The 24776-nt window shown below is 38.9% G+C and overlaps 1 protein-coding gene across 2 annotated transcripts; it reads right to left on the bottom strand.

The window, feature by feature from the left end:
* Window positions 1-13150: 13150 nt before the first annotated feature.
* Window positions 13151-22580, bottom strand: LOC146570053 (uncharacterized). Of its 2 annotated transcripts, none has more exons than XM_085282830.1 (8): window positions 22506-22580; window positions 20640-20758; window positions 20369-20557; window positions 17893-18036; window positions 16798-17799; window positions 15268-15426; window positions 14729-14824; window positions 13151-14650 (listed from the first exon to the last, which is right to left on the bottom strand). In XM_085282830.1, the coding sequence occupies exons 4-8, from the start codon at window positions 17893-17895 to the stop codon at window positions 14330-14332; spliced, it is 1581 nt and encodes a 526-aa protein (XP_085138956.1). In that variant the 5' UTR covers window positions 17896-18036; window positions 20369-20557; window positions 20640-20758; window positions 22506-22580; the 3' UTR covers window positions 13151-14329. The 2 variants fall into 2 exon arrangements, with proteins under 2 accessions (XP_085138956.1, XP_085138954.1); XM_085282828.1 differs by lacking the exon at window positions 22506-22580 and adding an exon at window positions 21770-22295.
* Between the last annotated feature and the right edge of the window lie 2196 nt (window positions 22581-24776).

Genomic DNA, 24776 nt, shown 5'->3' with positions numbered 1-24776 from the left:
AAGATCTGACCTTACCACTGACAGTCTGGTTTTTGTGTAATTTGGCATACCTCAGCCTTTTCCCTCTCTTTCCTCTTCATTAAGAGTGGCTTCTTGACAGCTGGCTGTCCATTGAGACCATTTCTTACGAGGATTCTCTGAACAGTAGATGGCTCAACTAGAGTGTCAGATGCAACTCTCTCCGCTAGGTAGTTTTCTGTAGGCCTGCCTATTCCTCTTCGACCGCCACGTTTCCAATTTCCTGAACAAGTGGAGGAAAAACTATATACTGCTGCTGAGGTGTGCCATGTTTTCAGCTAATAGCTCTTTGGGAATCACGTTGTTTGTGCAAAATACTATTTTATGTCTGTCAAACTGTGTTATCTCTGATATTTTTCAAATATTCAACTACAGAAATGGGACAAAATTGTGTGTTGTTGTGTGTTCTTAACAGTGCATAAAGTTGCAACTTGAAAACAGAATATTCCAACATTTTAGGTTCACACATGCTCCTGAAGACTCAAACCATTTACTCCAGTAAGTAATGTTTGTTTTTGTCCTGATTAAGACTCCTTAAACCAGTCTCAACAGGATGCTTTGTTCAAACAACAGTGCTAGCCTGTGTGCATCAGCTGGGCAGAGAGGAACAGACACCTCAGTTAGCAATTCTCAGATCAATCCACTCCTTTCAGCATGAACCAAACCAGCCACACACCATGGATGCAAATATTCAGTGCCAGTCAAAACATCAACAAGCATCTCTTTGTTGGCATCCGCAATGAATCTTCCACCCTTGTTTATTATGAACAAAGTGCCTTTGATTGTGAATGTTTCACAAAAGAACAGACAGGCAAAGTAAAATTACTGAACTGGTGAGACAGAAAGGATTATCAAAAGGGATCTGGCAAGAGTGACCAAGACTGTTTGATGAATTATTTGTGTTATTTGAATTAGTTGTTAAATAATGCATTGCGCTGTTGTTTTCTGTGGCATCAGCATTGACATTCTTTGTATTTTTCCAAGAATCTGTGTGACAGGAGCAGAGCTGCAGCGCTTTAATAAACTTAGATATCCCACTTCTGGGAACAGTTCTGCTGACTTCCCTCCCACTCTGAAGTCATCACTCTTACTTTCTCAGATGTTCTTCTGAGTTAAGAGCCTATTTTCCTTGCGCTCAATATGTCAGTTCAAGTCCGGCATTTTGATGCCACAGACAGGTGGAATGGCTCTGGATAACACAGCAGTGGCTCGATGACACAAAAATAGGGCAAGAAAGCTTCAAGCTCTACATTCATTGTCGGGGCATTCTGGTACACTGAACATGTACTGTAATTCTTTGTGACTCATTAGATAACAGATAAGGGCGATAACTGTTTCCCTCGTGTTTCAGTAGTTGTTGGGCTTCAACGCTGAATTAAAAAAATACTCCAATTGTCATGCATTCAAGGTGAAATTAAGTTCATATACAACCCTTTAGCCTCTTGCATATTCTTGAAAAATATGAGGGAAAAAAAGTGTTTCATTGCACCTGTTTCACAAAGAAACTGACTGGGAAAGTGCCAAAGGCCTTTTTACATGGAACAGATACAGTGTTGGTGGTGTCATGAGCTACACCACATTTCCCATACTATACCGCCTATATGTTCCTGTCCATCAGGCTTATCTTATCAGGGTCATGCACTACGAAGCTAGTGTAATATTTGCAGAATATCTTCCTGTGATCTGGTTTCACTTACCCTAACATCAGCAGTCATGCTAAGCAGTCACACAAAGGTGCTTATCAGCTTGCTAAATCAGGCCTTGGTCTCCCAGCCTAGCTATGAGCACATTCACATAAAAGTGTCATTGTTGCCACCCTGAATTGGTCTAGTAGCAGCAGAGTGCCATATTTTACAAATGAAGAGCAAACTATGATTTTAGAAAAACACAAAGAACAGCAACAATTTGCAGACATTCTGGAAAAGACTGAAAATATCTAAACACAGGAAGAGTGTGGCACAGCGATGCAATGGTTAGCACCTCACAGCAAATACGCCCCAGATTATTCATTGTAAATGAAAACAGTTTTCAGGTGCTGAGGAGATTCCTCTTATGTTCAAAACATGTATACATTCACTTTGGCACGGTACTCGGTCTGTGATCCAGGGGTTTGTGTTTATTGGTTAATTTATATTCCTTGATTATTGTCATTCATGGTTATGAGTCTCATTATTTCAGTCTCATTATTTTCTGCTTATGTTCTGCTTATATTCATAGTTCCTCGAATTTAGGCTTCTGTTACTTTGCCTTCCTCGTGTTCCTCGTCTAGTCACTCTCGTCTCCCCAGTCAGTCGTGTCGCTATGTCCGTGGTGCTATGTCCGTGGCACTATGTCTGTGTTGCTATGTCCGTGGCGCTATGTCCGTGGCGCTATGTCTGTGTTGCTATGTCTGTGGCGCTATGTCTGTGGCGCTATGTCTGTGTTGCTATGTCTGTGGCGCTATGTCCGTGGCGCTATGTCTGTGTTGCTATGTCTGTGGCGCTATGTCCGTGGCGCAATGTCCGTGGCGCTATGTCTGTGTTGCTATGCAGGGCTCTAGAGTGCGACCACTTTGGTCGCAAATGCGACCAAATTTTTCAGTGGTGCGACTAAAAAAAAATATTTGGTTGCACCTGTGCGACCAACTGTTCGGGTAGCAAAAAAAAAAAAAAAAAAATCTGCAACCTTCCCTGTGGTCAACAACAGACACACATTATGCCCCTATCGTGGACTAAACCAATCAGAGATAGTCAGGGGCGGGACCTCTCTGATTGGCCGTGGTCCAGTTGAAAGTGCAGGTGGAAGTGGGAGGTGAGTAGCTTGAATAAAGCGATATCAATTCATTAAATCCTGAATCGACTTTTAAATATAACTGTGTTTTGCCAGAAACGCCAGATTCTCAGATTAAAGCTCACAAAACCATTTCAACAACAACCAAACAGCAAATGAGAGCAGGTACACGGATTCCACACAAAGACGTAAACACAGAGCGGACCGACGCATCAGAATCAGCTTTGTCTTTCTCGGCTTTCTCACCCGACGGCCCGTAGACGTACACGCTGCCGGAGCTTAGCGATCCTGATGCGTCCGGTACGCGCTGTGATTACGTCTTTTTGCGCTGATTCTGAGCTGCAGGTTTTGTCTCTCCAACCAAAATTCACCGAGCCAGCAGCAAAAGAAGCAGCAAACTGCGCTTCACATTTGATCAATGTGGTCATGAATTTTGCTGTTTTGCTTCCACGACTATTAAAATCACACTCCATGCACAGCTAGCTCTCTCTCTCTCTCTCTCTCTCTCTGTACTTCAAGAACAGTTTCCCGTCTCCAATCTCTGTTTTCTGTATTCGCTTATTACCCACCAGTCTACCGTTGTTTACAGCGCTGTCGGCTGCTGTCTTTTTCTTTTCTTTTTTTCACTTAAATGACCTCGGACAAGAAAGCCTATTTTTTCTGTTATTCAATACTGAAGAAATTTAAACTTTATATGCAGAACATTGTAGAATATTTTTAAGGTTATCTGCTATAAAAAGCCACACCAGGAAAATCTCCTTCATGTTTTTCTGTGTTTTATTCTCAGTTACTTTCACACAAAGGCATCTGCTGTGATGTTCACAATTCTGATGAAGTCAGTACTGATAAAGGATCAGAATTATAATATTTCTGACTGTCTGAGGCTAAGTTGAATCGAATCGGGACTTTGAAAACCGGAATCAAATGGATTATAGAAATCAGTGATGATACCCAGCCCTAGTGAGCAGCCTAGGCACGACAGAAGTGGATGTAGCTGTAATAGGAAAAGAACTATTGCTAACTTTTAAGTTAAGGCCTGATCCTTCTGAAATTCATAGCCAGTGCTCTGACACGGTGTCATCAATCTTTGAATGCTGAAAAAGCACAGTGTATCCAGAAAAACACATTATATTATATCAATTATTATAAAATTTGTGTGCGCCTAACTTTTGTGCCGGTACGCCTAACTTTTTAAAGGCGCTATGTCTGTGATGCTATGTCTGTGTCTCTGAACACCAGCCGTCCTCTGTAATGGACATTTGTTTTTGGTCTACATCTTTTCACTTATTTGACATATCCTACTAAGTCCTGATGTGGAGGACATCCTGGGCTTTCCAATGATATTTCATGTGTTTGGGTGGCTTGTTCTAGCTTCAAAGAGGCAAGAAATCACCCAAAAATGTTTTTCCTCAGTTCTCACTGGGATATTGTGTAAAAAAACAGTCCAAAAAGGCGACTGTTTCTCACACACACACACACACACACACACACACACACACACACACACACACACACACACACACACATATAAAATTTCTTTTGTAAAGCTATAATCCTAAAAAACCCAACGGTCACATCAATATCTCCAGCATGTCATGGTCAGTGCCCTGGTCAAAGCAAACATGAAATAGAGCCTGGCTTGCAGATTTGCAATTGTCTGGGTGCACAGGGGTTGCTGCATTTCACCCTTTCTTATGCACAGGGTCATATATGGCTGGTAACACACGCCATGTAACATATGCACTGTTCCCCAGGGCCCAGCTACTCAGAAACATGTGCAGAGAGCTGCACATACTGTATGAAACAATGACAGTGTGTGATAGGATCCACAAAGCTTCACATACAATTTATGGATGAATGATGATGAAATTTTGCTCTGTTATTAACTTACATTAAATGGATAGTTTTAGTTGACTTGTATTCAAAAACGGTTATTTTAGTTTGTTTAAATACTCAGAATCAATGTGAGATAGATGACTTTGGCTGGAAGTCATGCATGTGCTTTTTTCTGATGGCTACCCTGACCATTACATTAACGATATCACTTTACAGCTATAATCTTTGGTAAATATGTATGTTTTTATATGTCCATTAGCAATGCAGTGTTTTTATTTGTCTGTCAATTTTACCTATGCTCATCATATTTGAGGTGCAAAAGGATATCATGGCTTTCCTGCAGCTTCAAAGTTTCGGTGTCAATTCCAGTTTAATCTTTTCCTATCAAAGAATTACGCTGACACCCTATGAATCGAACGTGGTCTCATCTTCAGAGAAGCAGATGCACAAAACTAATTTTTAATGTCAATTCAAGAAGAGTTACTCCGTGGCAAAGCTTAGACTCAAATACGGCTTTTTTCTTTATAAGGAGTGATAGCATTTTAATTTCTACGCATCCTAAGCAGAAGCTACAAATACAAGACAAGATTATTTATGCATTACTTTCATCAGTGTCGTCTGAGAAGAATATTACTTTCTATCAAAATCCTCGATGCCTCTCAAAGGAGTATTCATGAACCAGTGAGATAACAGCAAAGACCGAATTGTTGAAACATTGGCTGTATCAAGAGAAAAGTCTCAAAGAAGGAAAACGCTTGAGCTTACATAGGCTTTGTCATTTATTGAACAAGGAGAGCAAAACATTTTACTTTCACAGGCCTAGTCTGATCAGCTGTTTTAGAGTAGGATGGTTGGTCCGAGCTTTAGCTTTCAGATCATTAGCTCAAATGTTTACGTGACCTCGGTTAACTTCTTCACAGAAATTGAAAATTATTCTGCATATTGGGCAGAGTTGGAGCTTATGTGGGTAGCAAGGCCAAACATTTTGACTCCAATCTAGTCACAATGACTTTTGATTCTGAATAGAGTCCATTTTTTCACATCATACATTGCATTACTTATTACACAAAATGTTAACAAGATGATATTGTCATCTTCCTTGATGTTCATTAATATGTACTTTTTATGGTTAAACCATATTTTCTTCGTATTTAAAGGAGCCATTCAGTGTGGTCCAGCTGTGATATTCAAAGAATAGCCAATTGGAACAGGACTGCAGGGCAGATCAAGGACACACTGGCCTAGGAACATTTACACCACAGCAGGATGTGAAGGAGTCTACATATCTCATGTAAAAGAGGACATTTAACACCCTCATTACCAGTGCAGTCCTGCAATCTATAATATCATAAGGGATTTCTAAAGGAGACCTACTGAAGGCTGAATTTGAAGATCACTCACCACAAACTTGGAATTAAATATATAAGTATAATATATTTAATAATATCGATGAGGCATTCCACTTATTTCCACAGTATGTGAGGACTCAGGGCTGTGTGTCGGACAGGGTCGTCTGCAGTACGGGGGCCCCACAGGGAACGGTTCTGGCTCCGTTCCTCTTCACCATCTACACTGCAGACTTCTCCCACAATTCCACCCAGTGCTTCCTGCAGAAGTTCTCTGATGACTCTGCAATAGTCGGCCTCATCACTGATGGGGACGACAAGGAGTACAGAGGACTGACTCAAGACTTTGTGGACTGGTGCCAGCTGAACTACCTCCAGATCAACGCCAGTAAAACCAAGGAGCTGGTGGTAGACTTCCGCAGGCACAAGCATTCTCCACTGCAACCACTGAACATCCAAGGTATGGACATTGAGGCTGTGGACAGCTACAGGTACCTTGGTGTTCATCTGAACAACAGACTGGACTGGACTCATAACTCAGACGCCCTCTACAGGAAAGGGCAGAGCAGGCTGTACCTGCTGCGGAGACTCAGGTCGTTTGGGGTGGAGGGCCCACTCCTGAAGACCTTCTATGACTCTGTGGTGGCTTCTGCTATCTTTTATGGCGTGGTCTGCTGGGGCGGCAGCATCTCTGCTGGGGACAGGAAGAGACTGAACAGGGTGATCCGAAGGGCCAGCTCTGTTCTAGGATGCCCTCTGGACCCAGTGGAGGTGGTGAGTGACAGGAGAATGGCGGCTAAGCTGTCATCCCTGTTGGACAACGTCTCCCACCCCATGCAGCAGACTGTGACAGCACTGAGCAGCTCCTTCAGTGGGAGACTGCGGCACCCACGGTGTGGGACGGAGAGATTTCGCAGGTCTTTCCTCCCCACTGCTGTCAGACTCCACAACAAAGACTTTAACTGAACAAACACACACATCCACACATGTGCAATAACACTAAGTGCAATAATCTTTTCTGGCATCGTTGTATTTTTACTCAGTTGTATATAGCATTCGTATTCTATTTTTATCTTATTGTATATTTTTATTCTATTTTATTCTACTGTATATAGTATATTATTTTATTCTATTCTGTACAGCTGTGTACTGTATTTATTCTTATTGTATTCTAATTTTTGCGTCATAACTTTTGCACTGTCCACTTCCTGCTGTGACAAAACAAATTTCCCACGTGTGGGACTAATAAAGGTTATCTTATCTTATCTTATCTTAAATCCTAATAAAAAAGAAAATAGTAATCTTGAAATAGGTATGATATATAAAATCTATTCGGAAAAAGTACATTTAAATATTATGTATTTAGCTTGCAGAGTGAGAAAAACATTTCTTTTATAACTGGGATTCTTATTTTGCAGATATCAGCAGTCAAAACCAAATCTGTGTTTTAGTACCAGTGAGCAGATGGTCCACGTCTTTGCTAAGGATATGGAAAAATTTGAATTGATTGACACTTTTCCTATGCACTCACTTTAGAACTGAATTTAAACCAACAACACCAATCTTCACTGTTTACTGCCATTTTGCTATGATTGTCTATATCAGCAAGCTTAATAGGTCCCACAAATGTCAGGCTGACATAGTTTTTGCTGAAGAAATGTCTATTACGACAGGCAACCAGTGCAGCTGCACAGAAATGTTCTTAATTTGTTAAAGTGAAAAATGTGACAGTGAGATTACAGAGGCCCTTAAAGCATTGTCAAAACAAGGACATAAAACGGCTGGAAGACATACACCCAGAAAAAACATCTAATGCACCTTAGTATTGTTAACAAAAACACTGCTTAAGCTACACCAAACACCTGGTTTTAAGAGGAGAGTGCACACTACCAAACAGCAATTGCAGGCATTTTTGTATAGGTAACTATAAATATCTACTGTAAATACAGATGTTTGCTTCCGGAATGATAACTATCAAAGTTATCAAATACTCCATGCTCCATTAAGCTGACAGCATGGCTTTCTGAGTAACTCACTGAGACAAAAATACATAAAAATGGCAGTTGTTTAAGTTTCAGTTGTGTTAATGCAGAGCATCAGCAGTGAACAAAGTGAGCAATGATTATTTTTCATAGAAGTTGTATTGCTGATTAAAATATTTCCTTTTTTCTCACACTACAAGAATCCCACTGGCATCCTGCAGGACACTGTATATTAGCATATTATAGTTTCCTGATGCCTAGCTTAGCTTTTTAGCTGCAGTATTTATTACCTTAATTCAACTGCTAAGGTGAAAACTGAATCAAATGAATGCATAGCCTTTGATAAAAACCTGATACAGCCAGCAATAAGTGTGTATCACTGGGGCAGACTGTGATGTACAGTACAGGCTCCAATCAGGATAATCTTTTAATAGACGATGGCTGATGTTAACAATATGACCCAGACAGCTGAATGAAGTTAAAATTGAAATGATAAGCTGTCATGCTATTTTCTAATGAAAAAAACCCCAAAACAATTCAGCCAAGTGGGCTTGCAGACCTCTTGTCCACGGCATCCAGCTCTGGGATGTTACTTCTTAGTTTGACCCAGTTTTTAAAAAGCCTTGAGAGGCATGTTTTAGTTGCTGCTGCTAGAAAAAAGAAACATGTTAATTGATTGATTTTTTTTTTTTAACCATTAGCTGTTGGGGAGCCTTCACCTTGAGAATGGTTCGGTAGTTCTGTTTCTCTTTCAAATCCCACAATGGAACCAACTCCACAAACAAAGGGAGAAATCAATGGACTTTCTTTGGCAGCTCTGAGAGAGATGCTTAGCATCACAGAATGCTTGCCTGAGGTGAACATCCCAGAGTGTATTATGGTGTTGCTCCATTGCCCTGTTCACATCCGCAAGCTGTTCTAAACCCATTTGAAGTGAAGCACACAGGGTTTTAACAACTATCAGCACTAGTGTGAATAGCCTCCTAAGGCACTCTCACTCTATTTGACCGTTGAAATGGTTTCTCTTCTCAGTTGAACATCTATATATTCCAGTGTGAGTGCGTTAAGAAGAGTGTTTACATGAAAGAAAGGTGCTTCATCGAACACTACACACTGAAGCACTGTTCAAAGTCTACAGTTTCCTGTTCATTACTTTATCATGAATACTCGTTCCCTTTCGATTTATCATTGTGAACTGCAATAATCACTGCAGAGTTTAAAAATTACATCACAGAAGATGGTAGCTTTTTTTTCCATTTCCTTTTATTATTTCATCTCACCACTGACTTAGACTTCAAACTTTCATTGTCGCCCCGGGTTGATCTGAGATTCAACCACTCCTCTGTGTGATTGAGGAGCCTCATAAACTGCACTGATACATCCCTTTGGTCCTTTGGAAACCTTCCTTTTCTCTGGAGGATGGTAGAGGATGTAATTCACTTTACAATATCAAATAATCACCGCTTGTGATTCTTGTCTCCTGGCTAACTTGTCAGGCATAAGTTTATGGCTTTTAAAAGCAGAGGTGAACTGCAAGGAGGACAGTTTCCCATGCTGAGTTTCGAAGGTGATGATGCCCAAAGTGAAGCTTTGCCTCCAGGTCGTTGAGCAATAATGAGTGTTATCAAGCAAGTGCCAGAAGACAGGTAACGCAGGTAGAATTTATGAGAGGCCTTGCAGGATGACCCTAAGCACGACCAGCCATTCTTCAGCAGAGACAGGGCTAAGGCTAGGAAAAGACTAATATGGCAGGATTGTGATTAAATAGGCCCTTGATTTTATAGGCTTTGGCACCAACAAGCGAGTCAGTATTTATCAGCATAGATATAAATTGTAAAAACTGAACACTTCACTGATTACTGTACTCAAGGTGATCTCAGTGGGGGGCAGTGATTGTTTCTTACAGTAAAACACTGAACAATAGTATGCAAAAGACAAATCTGCACTTTAACAAGTACCACCCTCAAACACAGTTGCTTTCTTGATCCCAATCACTGAAGCATCTGTAAGATGTGATGGCACAAGTACTTTTCTCAAATGCACCACCCAGCGATCAGCATGATCTAAAATATATGCTATCAGCGTCTGACTCTCAGACGCTACAAGATACCACAGAGGTCCTGTGTTCATGACCTGACAGGTCAGAGATGTTTAGGCAATCTAATACACTGCCTGCATATATAGCATACTACAAAATTAAACTTTGTTGTGTGCTATAAAACTTTGGAGTACTCACTCACCAAACCTTCTCAGGCTTACACAAAAGATGTGATTAGCAGCAGTTGGAAATTCTTGGCTATCAAGTGCCGACCTCGTACAGACTATGTTGGCAGACACACTGTCTCATTCAGTGTCCGTTTTTTCATTGCACATTTTCCACTTCTGTAAGAAGGCAGCATTGCCAATCTGCACTACATTGGCTAACAAGAGGTCTCAGCTTCTTTTGTTTAAGTTTTGATTTTAATTCTTGGTGCTACTTTCAAGGTACATATTTTCAGCTGCTCACTGCACATTAGTGCAACTATCTAATTAGCCAATCACATGTGAGCAAACCCGGTGTATTTAGGCATTTAGACATGGTCAAAATGACCCGATGAAATTCAAACTGAGCATCAGAATGGAGGAGAAAAGCAATTTAACTGACTGTAAACGCAGCATGGTTATTGATGCAAGATAGGCTTCAGAAACTGCTCATCTACTGGGAGTTTACCACACAATGTCTAGAGTTTACAGAGAATAAGAAAAAAAAACAATTGCTAGTTCGCCACATTCACTAGATCTCAGACCAGCAAAGCACCTGTGGGATGTGGTGGAACAGGATATTCCCATTATGGATCCACAGCTGACAAATATGCGGCATCTGCAGCATGTAACACTATGATGTCAATACTGACCAAAATAACTGAGGCATGTTTCCAGCAACATGTAGAATTGAGGCAGTAGTAAAACTAAAAGAGGCTCCAACTTGGCACTAGCAACGTGTAGCTAATGAAATAATAGTTAAATGTACATGTTAAGGGATTAAATAAAATATATATTAGTCAATATAACATAGTTGCTGCAACTACATCTAACTATAAATGAAAAATGGTCCCTAGCAGTATAGCGGCAATGCGTATGGCAGTATGCAATGTGTATGCATCACCAACGGCATTACCTTTTTTCAGTAACGAGTAATCTAACTAATTACTATTCCTGTCTTTACAACGCCGTTACCCTTACTAACAAGAAAATGCAGTCGCGTTGCTATTTTTCAACAAACAGACGGTTGAAGCTGTGTTCAGCTTCCCACACCTTATATCAGTTGCACGGAAGTAGCTGTAAGTAATCTGGGCGCTACAGCTTTAAGTACCTGGAGGTAGGGGGCAAAACAATCGCATGAGTGCTGCTGTTTGACTAAGGAAGAAGAAAGTAGTCCTGGTAAGCCAATCACATGACCACTTCAAGATGACAAAGCAACAAGGTGATATATACCAGTTTTTAAATTGTGTTGATAGGCCACGTAAAACCAGAGTCATGATAAACAATATATACGCGGCGTTTTTTCCCCAATAGTTTCATCATGTTTAACGTCTAAGGACAGTGCCAGCAAGCACTCTCTGCTTATGACCCAAAAATTTAAAAACAAAACAGAAAACAGCCATTTCGTGTTGGTTGAAAAATGTACCATGTCGACCAATCAAAATTTATATGGCAACATGACATTTGGTTGTTTAGGAAGAGGGGGAAGTTTTAGGAGTGACGGCGAGAGAGAGAGAGAGAGAGAGAAAGAGGGAGAGAGGAAGACAGCAGAAAAAGATAGAGAGTTTTGAGATGTGAGAGATTTGTGACGTTTAGCGTGTTTGTAGTGTGTAGTTAATGTGTTGTCTTGTGTAGTTAGTGTGTAGTGTTGTGGATAGTTTTGTGTTGTGTGTCAGAACAATGAGGCGACTGCTGTCTCCAGGTAAAAAACAGAAGCGGTGATACACCTGCTGCTGTCAGACCTGCAGGTATCAGGCTGTGATGTTCTCCTTTATAGTGCCAGAAATTATTTTTTTGGAGTGGCACAAATAATTTGTGTGGCATCTTATTGAATGCAGAACAGCTGATTGTTATGTAAATAGTTTGAAATGGTTATTTTAAAAAAGGGTAAAAAGTAAATGGCTGCAAATAACTTTGTTATTTGCAAAACTTGTGCATATGATTTTAAAATTGGCAATTTATATTTGCATTTAAAGTTATGAAATATGATTCAATAAACATGTTTGTGTACAGTAAAAAATATAACCTTTTTTACTCGGATTTTGTTTTTTGTCTGATTTCAGATCAATTGTGTTAATACAAAAAATGTCAAAATGAAAACATAACTGTAAATTCAGACAGGCGAGGTTGTGCTTAAAAGAATGATACCAAACAAGGCAAAGTAAATAGTTTTTAAAGGTGAAATGTAGAGGGAACATCGAAAGTAGTTAAAAATGGCCAATTATACCCTGGACCCCAGAGGGTTAAACTTTTTTTTTTAAGTAGCATAATAGTTACTTTTCAAGTAATTAATTACTTTTAGAATATTGTAACTCAGTTACTAGTTACTTCTTCAAAAAAAGTAACTATAATTAATTACTTTTTCAAAGTAACTTGCCCAACACTGGCGTATGCTTATATCAGCATGCACAACAACATGGTTGCAATGTTAGCATGGATGACAATGCTCATTTACAAATGCTAACTTGCACTGTAGTACCACTGAGGAAGATGTGATTATCAGCAGCTTTTCATTTGGTCTTTTTTCAGTATGAAGAGATCTTCAAATGCTTTAAAGGAAACCAACATTTCTATACAAACATTCAAAATGAGAAGGGTCAGAGAAACAGTGAGGAGGGACAATACCTGAAAAAGGGGTACATCCAAGAATCCAGTCTCTGGGCACGAATGAAAGCCTGTTTACTATTTCACAGCACTTGTTGCTATAGTCATTAAAGGCTTAAGTATATGTCCAAAAAAAAGGGGTTAACTGAGAAATTAACAACATTATCATAAAGACAATGGAGGCAAAATGTGTGACATTAGTAAGTCTAGCTTTCTCAACTGTTACCAGCCTGATTAAATTTGTACTGCACATTTTGTTCAGTAGTCTCATTTTTAGGTTAGTCCATTGTTGAGTGTAGCTGATAAAACAGGTGCATTTGCTTAGTGTTGCTTTAAATTGCCTACACTGTAAAAAAAAAAAACGTTGCTAAAACTTAAAAACTCAAGGCAACCGACTGCATTTACGTTTTTAGGTTCTGATGGATAACTTATAATTTCAAGTTTAGGAGATAAGTTGCTTTAGCTAATGTTTTTGTGTTGACAAAATTAATAATTGTCCTTTTTCTCAACTCATATTTTATTGTTTTTGCAACGTATTTCCTAAAGTTTACACAAGGTATTAGTTTTAGTTTCGGCAACGTATTTCCTAAAGTTTACACAAGGTATTAGTTTTAGTTTCGGCAACGTATTTCGTAAAGTTTACAAAAGGTATTAGTTTTAGTTTCGGCAACGTATTTCCTAAAGTTTACAAAAGGTATTAGTTTTAGTTTCGGCAACGTATTTCCTAAAGTTTACACAACATATTTTTTTTTGTTTTGCCAATCAATTTCCTAAAGTTTAGAAAAAGTATCTTTCATAGTTTTCATGAGGTGCTCCCTGTTGTACCAATGAATGTTTACACAGTTGATTTTCAAATAACTTTGTGTTCAAACACAACTGCACCACTGACAATGTTGACTTTTGAGATCAGCCATTTTTAACATACTGACAACATTCAGCCACAAATAAAGTCCTTCCAAAAACACAAAAAAAGTCAAATTTTTGTAACAAATGTTACTCATCCAATTTTAAAGGTGGTGTTGTCAGACAGAATATCAAACCTATCTTGATAGATAGTCACTAACAAACGGATTCAAAACATCAGATGGCAGGATGTGAACAACTTCTATCTGGTTTCCATACAGCAAACAACTTTCAAACAAATTTTTCCACCACTTGTCTTTTAATAGTAATCAACACTCCAATTTCCTGTGAAGTTCAGTATCGCGCCACATTTGTTATAAAACTAATACAAAAGTACCTAAAACCAGATTATAAAAATTGTTTAAAACAGCTCAAGTTAGAATAAAACCTTTCAACATTTTATAATAACATGTTATACATGAAATCTGCAATCAGTCATGCAAGCCACATTAAGTAAAGTTAGAACAGAAGACATTGATTCAGAACTTTCTGCACCTTAGTTTTCTTAAAGACAGAAATGAACTTTTTTCAGAGCAACTTGCCACAAAACCCAAAAACTGTAAATCAAAACAAATTGCTGCATTCTGTTTTACACAAGTTGTATTTGAGTTGAACATGTTGTCAAATAGGTTAGACTTTGGTTAAGAGCTTGGTTTTGAAGCTTCTTATCCTCTGGGAACAGGTAGATGTCAACTCCATAAAAATGTGTTGCACAGCTTCAAATGTGTACTTGAGTTCTTTGGGAAACTCCATGTTGAGCCCATAAAGTAGGCCAAACAAGTAGGCAAAGGCAGTGGGAAGGTCTGGCAGATCATCAAGAATAATGTCCTCTTCCAAAACAATGGCAGTGTTGACCACTGTGGACTGCGAGTTGGGTCCCACGTAGTCCTCCAGAACAGTGAGGATGCCCACCGTAACACCTCGGGTTGCCCTCTCAACTGGATCTGTATCCTATGCAAAATAAAAAACAACAGTACATATAAGTCTCTGAAAACCAAAACTGAAGATTGAGTAGATTTGCATACTCACCAGACATGTTAAGAAGAGTTTGGTCTCGTCGTCGCGAACAAATATCGGTAACCCTTCCAAACTGATGGTTCGTCGATGCTGGACTATGTTTGAGACCTAAAACAAGGAAATCAAATAAGACTCAGTCTCATTTATAAACCTACCATTTTGTTTTTAAAACACATTAAGTGTTGTTGCTCAAAATACAGCCTTAAGAAATAAGATGTTGAAATGAGTTATTACAGATAATTGGTCATGTTTTTGTCAGATTTTTTTTATTTATTTTTTAAGTAATTTTGATGTGCAACAAATGTAGCACACTTATTACAACATTTATAACAAAAAGTGCCATGAGTGGGATGAGAGTTGAACTGTCTGTCATGACCTGCAATCTGCCAAACACAGCGCTGCTTGTTAGCTTATAATCCCATTCAGGACACACTTTTTGAAAACTAACAATTTTTACATCAATTTAGTAAATATTTAATAAAGTATCTTTCGTTACAGTGGGAACTTCAGGTTCCTCATAAACCAGACACAAATACATTTTTATATATTACCTGTTCATCAAACTTCTGCAACAGGGAATCCATGTCATTGCGGAAAGCAGCTTTTCTAATTCGATACAGCTTAATCAGCCGAAGTGAGTAAGTGTCGAGGGCAGTCAAGAAGGTCCCCATGAGATCCTTGGTGGTAATGCGTGAGAATTCCGCACAAATCTACAAAGCAACAAAAAAAATATAGAAGAAAACTTTTAAAGGTACATTATATAAAAATCACATTGTTTTCAAATTTGGTTAAAAGAGCTTAATTTCAAAACATTTAGTCTCGGTTGATCTATTGGTCAGGCCTTGATTGGATTTTTTTTTTTTCCTTTAGTGGTAGTGGTGGTACAAATTATAACTGACGTATTAAAAAAAACAAAAAAAAAAACCCAAGAAAAATCTGATCGGCAGATCTTACAGTAAGTCTATAGAATACCTAATCAAATGTTGATAAGACAAAATAATGGTTTCAATTGTTACAGGATTCATTGCAGAAAAGAAATAAATCAATAAATTGTATTTTAAATTCATTGAAAAAATTCCATTAATTTTATAGTTATGTAGGAATGAAGTAAGAATAACATCCTGTGGTCAAATTTGTATACTTTCATAACACGTAAGTGACTTTCTCAATCCTGTTCTGTGAGTTTCATGGCTGTTGCCTGCTAAGGGTCAGCACCAAAAGATTCTAGATGCCCAGTGAAGACACGTCATTGCGGCGACCGTGGTTCAGGGGGTTGGGAAGCTCATCTGTAACCGGAAGGATGCTGGTTCTATCCCCAGCTCTCTCTGTCCTGGTCGTTGTGTCCTTGGGCAAGACCCTTTACCCTACCGCTTACTGGTGTTGGCCAGAGGCGCGATATGGCAGCGTCACTTCTGTCAGTCTACCCCAGGGCAGCTGTGGCTACAACTGTGGTTTCCCTGCACCGATGTGTGAATGTGAGAGTGAGTGAGTAGTGGAATTGTAAAGCGCTTTGGGTGCCCAGAGAAGAGCGAAATAAAAGCAATCCGTTATTATACACAGCAAGTTGACAAGTAAATAGATTTCACTTCAATAGTTGTTGGTAATACCAAAATTAGCTTCATATTTTTAGAGCCAAGTATTTTTTTTATATTTTACCACTAGCATTGTTAGCTCATCGCGAGCCTTCAACCTTTTCTACAAGATATTGGAGTGATACAAACAGATGCTTTTAAAGGTCCTATATCATGTAAAATCAACTTTTTGGAGCTTTTAAACACATTTTAATGTTATTTCCTTAGATTAAAAACCCTCCAGAGTGGTTTTTGGCTTAATTCAGGCATTTCTTAGTTGTCTCAGTGAATCCTTTCCCCATAACCGTGGCTCAGCTCTCTCTTGCAAAACGACTGACTCGTAACATTGGGATTAAAATTTCTTTCTAACAACTCCAAATGCCTTGAAATTTTTCTGGGTGAATAAATGAACGTTTTCCATTTTAGAAATAAGACCACACTGGGGAAAAAGGGAAGAAGAAAAAAAAAAAAACGGAAGTTTTCCTTTAAATATTTAAGAGATTATCTTACCTGTTCTTTCAAGAAGAGAGCTGGCCATCTGAGCTGCATTTCCTTGACCAAGGGCTGCATCTCCACAACTTCTTTCCTCCTGAGAGAGAATGTGATGTCCATCTTTTGGGTGATGAGTGCCATGTTCTTATCCCTCTTCTTCATTTCATCTTCCAAAATGCATCTTTCATTTTCAAGAGACTCATCATTGTAGTTTTCTGGGCCATCAGGGATAAAGTTGACTTCACCTCGCTTTGGTTTCTTTAAGGAAAATCTATTTGAGCCACTGTCATCTTCTTCCCCTCTTCTTTTTCGATTGACTGCAACTTCACTACATCCAGCTTTACTTAGCTTGGAACGGTAGTTGCCAAGCTTGAACTTAATGCTTGTTGCCCAACCATCATATCCTGTGCCATTGCCAGGCTCTTTGAGGCAGGGATGTTTGGAAACTAGCTCCTGTGCAACAGATGTTATTTCATTCTTGTCAGGGTACGCTTTGATTGCAAACATTTCTTGTGCCAACTTGTCTAGAATTTCCATCTTGATGTCTCTTGTTACACTTAAATTTGCCCCTGCTTTCTCATATACCTCATTGCCCTTGCGAAGTTTTAACGCTACATCATAGGAAAAGGTTGGGATAGGAAATGGATTTGGCCACTGTGAAGTGCTACGCATGTAGGTCTTTGTGGATGAGGATGGGCTGAAAGAAGATGCTGAACTCACACTGGCTGTATCAATAGATGAGATAGCGCTATGATCAGATGGAGTCTGTGGTGGCGAGGCTGATGCATTTTCCTCCCAAATGAGGTGCAACACTGCCCGTCCAGCAGGTAGCTCCTTAATATCCATCAGGTTGCAAAGTGCGTTCCCAAAATCTGGGTCTTCATATTGTATTGCAAAGTCACCTTCAAGTCCAAGCTTTGCTTGTAGTTCATCTTGAAGCTGCTTCACAGATTCTGGAACAGTGGACAGTTGGATTTTTCTGATAAGTTTTGGACTGACGTGGACTCGCAGTAACAGGGCCTGTGAAGACAAACCAAAAAAAAAAGGGCGCAATTCTAAATAATTGACAAATTCAAAGTAATCAACTGAAAACTATTTATGAATAATACATACCATCACTTTCAATGCAGGAGGCACGTAACAGGTGTCACCATCAGTTGTCCATCTACGCAGTATTCAGCTAAAGGGTGGTAATCATTCAAATCTTCTGGGTCAAGTATTTCCAGATCTTTGTAGCTGCTGTCAAGCCGATATGATCTGTAGTGTTCCATAAACCAAGAGGAGAGCTTTGTAGCAACAAATGACACTTTCCCAGAGTCTACCAAAATGTTCAGTATCTTGTAGAATTCAGGTAGTCCACTCAGTTGTCCTGATGAAATGATCATGCCTTTAACATACTGGGTCCCATACAGATAAACACATTTAGCAAATGACACAGCTTTTACCTGTGGATATTTCAGTTTCAAGCACTTCTGAAGATTTTCATTCAAGAAACAGATGTCAACTGTGTCAATATTATCAACATGCAGACTTGGTTTAAAAAGACTGTGACCATCTAACAAGTATGCCATCATTTGTTGATGCTTTGAAGAAAGTGTTAGTAGTATATTCTTAAAACATTGGACATCATGCACAGTTTTCTTGAAAAAGTTGTGCTTAGATTCAAATCGAATAGTCCACAAATCAACTAAGGGACCAAAACAACGCACAAGATGACTATAATGTTCAATATAGTGGTGTTTTGGCTTCAAATTAAAATCAGGAAAAGTCTCTATCAGTAATCGTCGATGATCCAATATTTTGGTGTCCAAGTATGACAATATTTCTTCTGATAGAGTTGTCGAGACAACAATTTCAACAAGCTCCTTAAGGTCCATCAATACTTCCCATGATGGCTCATGTTCTGGTATACGGGTCCCAATGATAAAAGGCAGCAAACGCAAAAGTGTCCAGTTTTCATGTCCATTGCCACTCACTCTTCCTGTTCCAAAACTGGCTTTTGTAATTTGTTGTGGCTTGTTGAGATTATCAGAGAATTTATATGGAAATGATTTTATACGTTTGTTTAATCCTTCAAATGTAATAAAACCCTTTCTGATTAAATCTTGAAGACACAAACACAATTCCACAGGGACAACACCTTCAAAGAAATCATGTAATATATCTGGAGGAAATCCAGTGACTGGATGAAAATAGGACAACGCACTTAAGGCACAGGAACCTTTGACACCACACACACTTTGTCTTTGACCATCCTCAAGCTCTTCTAGAAAAATGTTATGCTGTTCCACAGTTCTTAATGGAAATTCTGTAGGATCAAGAGCTGCAATCTGATGTTTATCAATACTACAAAATCGACAAAATTTGTCGACATTAAAGGACTCCAAAAAGCCTGCAAGGCTGTGAGCCCCAAGGTTATCTGCACAGACACAAAATACAGTTCCCTTTAAAAAATTATTTAAAGATTCAACATACACCCCTGTGCTTTCAAGACATTTTAAATCCTCAATGAGTGGATAAAGAAAAGCATCATACCCAAACTGTTTAACGTCTACACTTTTACCAAGAAGAGCAAGCTGTATTGAGTGTAATGTAGAACGAAACCTTGCAGATAAGTTGAGTACAACCCAATAGACAGCAGTTATTTTATGAATTTTTCGAGATGTTCCTAAAGGGTTGCATATTTCAAAGTCGTCAATATACAAAGCTAAACTAATGCAAGTATCTTGCAATCCTAAAAGCTTGTTGTTTTTGAAATACTGCCCATCTCTAAATGATCTGTAACCTTCACTAATTTCTTTATCAAATGCTAACTTTTCAAAGAAACTTTTCTCTTTCAATAAGTTCTCCAAGACCTGGTTTACTGAGACATAAACAAATGTATTTCTAGTTCTCGCTTTGTAGATGTACTCTGTAGGCTCAATTACATGAAAATTATTCTTGAAATAAATATTTCTCTTGTAATCAGTAGATAATGCACCTTTTGGTTCTGTTGAGATAATTAATGGGTTGGTTTTGAAAAGTGCATCATTTATATTTTTAATTACATCATCATCTGCCTCAATGTTCTGTTCAGCAAGCACCTGTTTGATTCTTTGAAATGAATGAACCTGAGAAAATTTTAAAATGTCACTAATTTCCTCAATAATTCTCTGCAAAGCACTTTTAGAAACATGTAACAATGTTTGCATGCATAGAAAAAGTCTAGCTATTTTATGTTCAAGACATTGGTAATCTACAAACTCATTGTCCTCTTTATCACTTGATGCTACACCTGAACCACTTGGTAATGTCTCTGGCTCCTGAGAGGTATTTAAGGATTTATCAGGGGAGCTACTTTCACTAGGACATGCATTTGCATGAGAAATCAGTCTAATACAGTTTTTTATATCTTTTGAGTTTTTGTGCTTTCTGCTTGTGTGTGACGTAAAGGTTGTTAAATTGTTGGTAGCATAGTCACATTTTTGGAAAGGACAGGATACAGTCTGATTTTTTTTTTAAGTGCCTTAAAATATGTGAAATAAATGTATGCTGTGAGCAGTTTTCCTTAAATTCACAAAAATCACAAAAAAATGTTGAGATCTCCTGCCTTTTCTTAGCCCTGTTGTGTGATCTGCTAAGGTGAGACTTCAATGCCCCTCGTGTCCTGAACGAACAGACGCAGTCACTGTAAACACAGGGCAAATGAAATCCTCTTCTATGTCGTAGCTGGTGATGTCTTAAGAGTACTTCTTGGCTTGAACAGACAAAAGAGCAGAACTGGCACTGCATACAAAAGCTATAATGAGAAGAGAGGAGAGGACAGTGTCAACAATTCAAAAGAAACCTGAATTAATCTCAAATTACCAAAGTTACATTACCTGATAATGTGTTTGGGGCGGGGGGCAGGCACTCCTGTTCTGATTCCTCTCCTTACCAACTCCTCATCAGTCCCTCATAAATCAGGACAAGCAGTGGTCTGGAGTTGGCTTTTAATTCTCTAAATAAATAAAAATAGCAATTAGTTTTAAAATAAAATACCAGCTTCCTGACATTACTTAAGAATTTTTTTCTCCTGTCCTAATTTTTTTGGCTCACTAAAGTGAGCTGATTCTGCCTTGTAAAATGCCATGTGAAACACAGTAAAACAAATAATTTACAAAACATACATTACATCAAATGTTTAATTTATTTAATTTATTATTAACAAATTGTATTCTACATGGAATGCACCAACAGTATACTGGGATGTATTATGTAAGCCAAGGATAATTTTGTGTGATTGGTTTTACAACTTAGAATGACAAACATTGGATTGAGAGTATGAGTGGGATAAAACTCCTGAAGCATCTGTTTAAATTATCAGTGCATTTATTAATGGTGCTCCATAAATAAACCAAAACAATGTTGTTTTGTGCATAACAAAAAGCTCACAATTGTGCAGTCAAAATGTAAAATAAAAGATGCTGAGCATAATAACAAAGACAGATTTTGCAGCTGCTCTGTTTCCAAGTTCTACTGCGCAACTGACAGCCTGGAGTTTGAAATCCTCTTTGTAACCGTGTCTCTTACAGGCGCCATTTATGGTCCTTACACGCATAATATGGTAATATTACGTTGAAGCAGAGTACGTATCACTCTGCGAGGCTCCTCGGTAGACGTAATGCTCCAACAATCCATCAAGCAGTGCAGCTTCATAGCTTACCAAAGTCGTACCAAAACATTTTTTGACATATTTTTTTAAGCTGTGTACCACATAAAATTGGTTCGAGGTCAGTAAGCACAACCAGAATTCATACATAAGGCAGACTGTCGATTTTTGAGATGAAAGGATTTTAGGCCGTGCGTCAACGCGTTAGCCCGGTTAGCTCACTAACGCCACCCAGCCCCACGCACGGGGTGATCCGCGGTAACTAGTTAACGGAGATTTGCCCCGTTAATGCAGTTATGGCATTAACTTTACGCTGACAGTACTAAAATAGTAATCTTCAAATGTTTTCTTTTTACCGACCAGCTCCTCTTTGATAGCTGCCGTGTCCATCTTGTCGTTGCCTGCAGGTGAAGCGATGGGGGAGGGGGAGTTGTGTTCAGTGAAGGAGAGAGGCGGAGTAACACAGCGTAGAGACAAAAGTGGACGAAAGAGAGGCAAACTTGCGGCTCCACGAGTATAATGATAATGTAGACTATATCGATATAAACTATATTGTCACATCTCATATTTCATTTAGTGGAGCTCGCTGGCCATGAGGACTCCACCACCCCGTTCACACAGAAACTAAAGCACACATTTTATTGGCTAGATGTGATTCGAACAAATTAAACGACATGGCAGCAGGCGCCCCCGAACTTTATTTTATTTTATTTAAATAGCGGTGGGGGGTTGCTGCCGTTGGTCATGAGTGAGCCAGCCTATTTTGTTTCGTTCGGTGGTATGGCGGCCACAGACTGCACTTCATGAAATACGCATAGGGGGTGTCGCGGAGGCTTGTCAGATATGAGCGCGCCTCTTTAGTAGCGAAGTTTGTCGGATTTTCATTGTTTTGTGACATGGCACGTAGTTTGTGACATGGAATCTTAAATGATATAGTGTAAACATACCCATAAGCCACAAGGCTTCTTAGCCAAGAAAGTAATGCTATGCTAAGTTTCGGAAAAATACGAAGAACTTCAGTTGTGATATTTCTAACAGACAAATTGAGACTGTTCAAACATATACTGTCTGATATAATAAAAGAAACATTACTTGCCTTTAGAAACTTGAGATGAACAGCTCCTAGCCTCACGTTCTCATTAAGGCAGACGGGCAGGTGGCTTTCAGTCCTTGCAAAAGCGCAAAGTAGACCCCGTAGCATCCAAAAATATGAGATGCGCATGCGTACTCAGGCACAGAAAGGCGCCAACAGCTTCAACTCATGTAAAACTTGAATTCATTCATTTTGCCAGCAATAAATTTCATCTGAGACCAACTTTTGCTCCAAAACGTTAAATGATTAGTTGAAACCCTTAATGTATTTGAGTTTATGGGCCAACTGAACTTTTATTGTTGAATTGTGAAAGAAATGACTGTAAGCTCAACAACTGCAAGTTTGATTTTTTACAGTGTACCTGCAGAGTTTGAGTTTTTTAATCGAAAAAGCACGGCTGTGTGATAAAGCGTTACTCATCTCACAGTTTTTCACATTTGACACAGGTATCAAGTGCCAAGCCAACTGGCTGGTTTAATGGAGAAATATGACCCGGCAAACTTGACCTATTTTTAAACATATCTGCACTCCAGCCTAAAAAACATCAGGCTTTTTGTTAATACAGTCATCTTGTTTTGCATTGGAAAACATGACATTTGTAGGATGCGTTCTCTGTGATGCAGTTTGAATCTAAATGTCAAGATTCATCAAGATTCAATAGGATTCCAGCGTCATCATTGCAATCTGATGTCCCATGCCTACAGCCATTAAATTTTGGAATATAGCAAACAATTATAAACAAACTGCTATTAAGAACAATAATTTGCAAATATTGAACAAAATAGAAATGGAGTGTGACAAAGTGGTGCAAAAAGTTCACTCCTGGAGCCTTTCTGTGTGGAGTTGGCATGTTCTCCACAAGCCTTCGTCTCCATATGTCATCAGATTTCAGTGATGACTGCAATCTCAGTGAATTTCAATGAAAGTGGATACTCTTATCAACTTTTAGAAACTTCCTTCCACTGTGCAAAGACATTAATCTGTGATTCTAAATTGGCTATAGGTATGATTGGTTGTCTGTCTCTCTCTCTGTTAGCCTTGCCATAGACTGGCAACCTGTCCAGGGCCGCCTCTCATCCCATGACTGATTAGATAGGCTCCATCATCTTCCCAACTCTAAATTGGACAAGTGGTTGAGAAAATAGATGGATGGCAGAGTGTATAATCATTAACCACTTTTTTTGCAAAGCCTACTCATGTTTGAGTGGATGCAAAGTTGTGGCCTTTGTCCATTTAAAAATGGTAAATATAGTTACAACCAAGTTAGAAAGTTTTCAGAAAAGCTTGTTGAATTTGTTTTTTTGCAATCTGTACTGGGTATTTGTGGGCTTGGTAGCCTGCAAGCATGTGTCTTCTGGATTTGATGTCATGTAGCATGTAACATGTACACATTGTTTTGGACTATCAGCAACCACAGTTCTCCCTTTTAATTGGTATTGAAGTAATGAGCACTCAACAAAGTTTCTGAGACAGATTTGACAGTCACTATTCATTATCAAACTGATACTTGCAGCACCATTTAGCTCTTACACAGCTGATGGACCAAACACTGGCACATTATTCACAGCATGACAAAGAATGGAGGGCTTCTGTCATGACTGTTTAGGATATCCATTATCTTTTAGCCCTAAGATGCACAGAGTAGCTAAGTCATTGAACTGGTGGAGTACATTCAGCTTGATGATTGCTTTGCACTATGCAATTTCTAAACAAAGTAAAAGGCTTACTATGCTGCTTGTTTGATACATACTCTGCATTTGTGACAGACACAGCATAGTTGTTTTTGTCCCAAATTAATAGACAGATTTTTAAGTGGATGACAACATTGCAGCACAATGTATAATAATTGAATATGAGTCTCCGTATCAATGCTGTAAAGCAGGATGATCAGACAGATTAGATGTCTCACACATGGTGGCCTTAATTCATATGCGCAAAGATACTACCGGTACAGCTGCTACACAACACAGGAAACCTGAGTGACACTTGACTTGCAGATAAGGTTGACAGTGGGAGTTTTTTTTCTCTTATCTCACAAGGATGCAACATGATCAGGGTATCACTCATGGGATTAGAAACATGAGGATTTTTACTTTCAGATAAAAAAACATTTTTTTAGCAAATTATGGATTGGTCAAAAATATTAGACTGGGCAAAGCATTTCACATACAACCTCTAAAAACTCAGAGATAAGGTCATATACTCAAGCCACAGAGACTCTGTATTCACAATGTATTAGTATTTCAGCTGCAAAGTCTGCACTGCATGACAACA

This window comes from Mchenga conophoros, linkage group LG7 (assembly GCF_057382185.1).
Source record: "Mchenga conophoros isolate Kocher_MC1m ecotype Shallow Benthic linkage group LG7, M_conophoros_male_GT1.1, whole genome shotgun sequence".
Taxonomy (NCBI): Eukaryota; Metazoa; Chordata; class Actinopteri; order Cichliformes; family Cichlidae; genus Mchenga; species Mchenga conophoros.
Note: the sequence above shows the minus strand (reverse complement) of the source record. Positions and strands in the feature narration are given on the sequence as shown.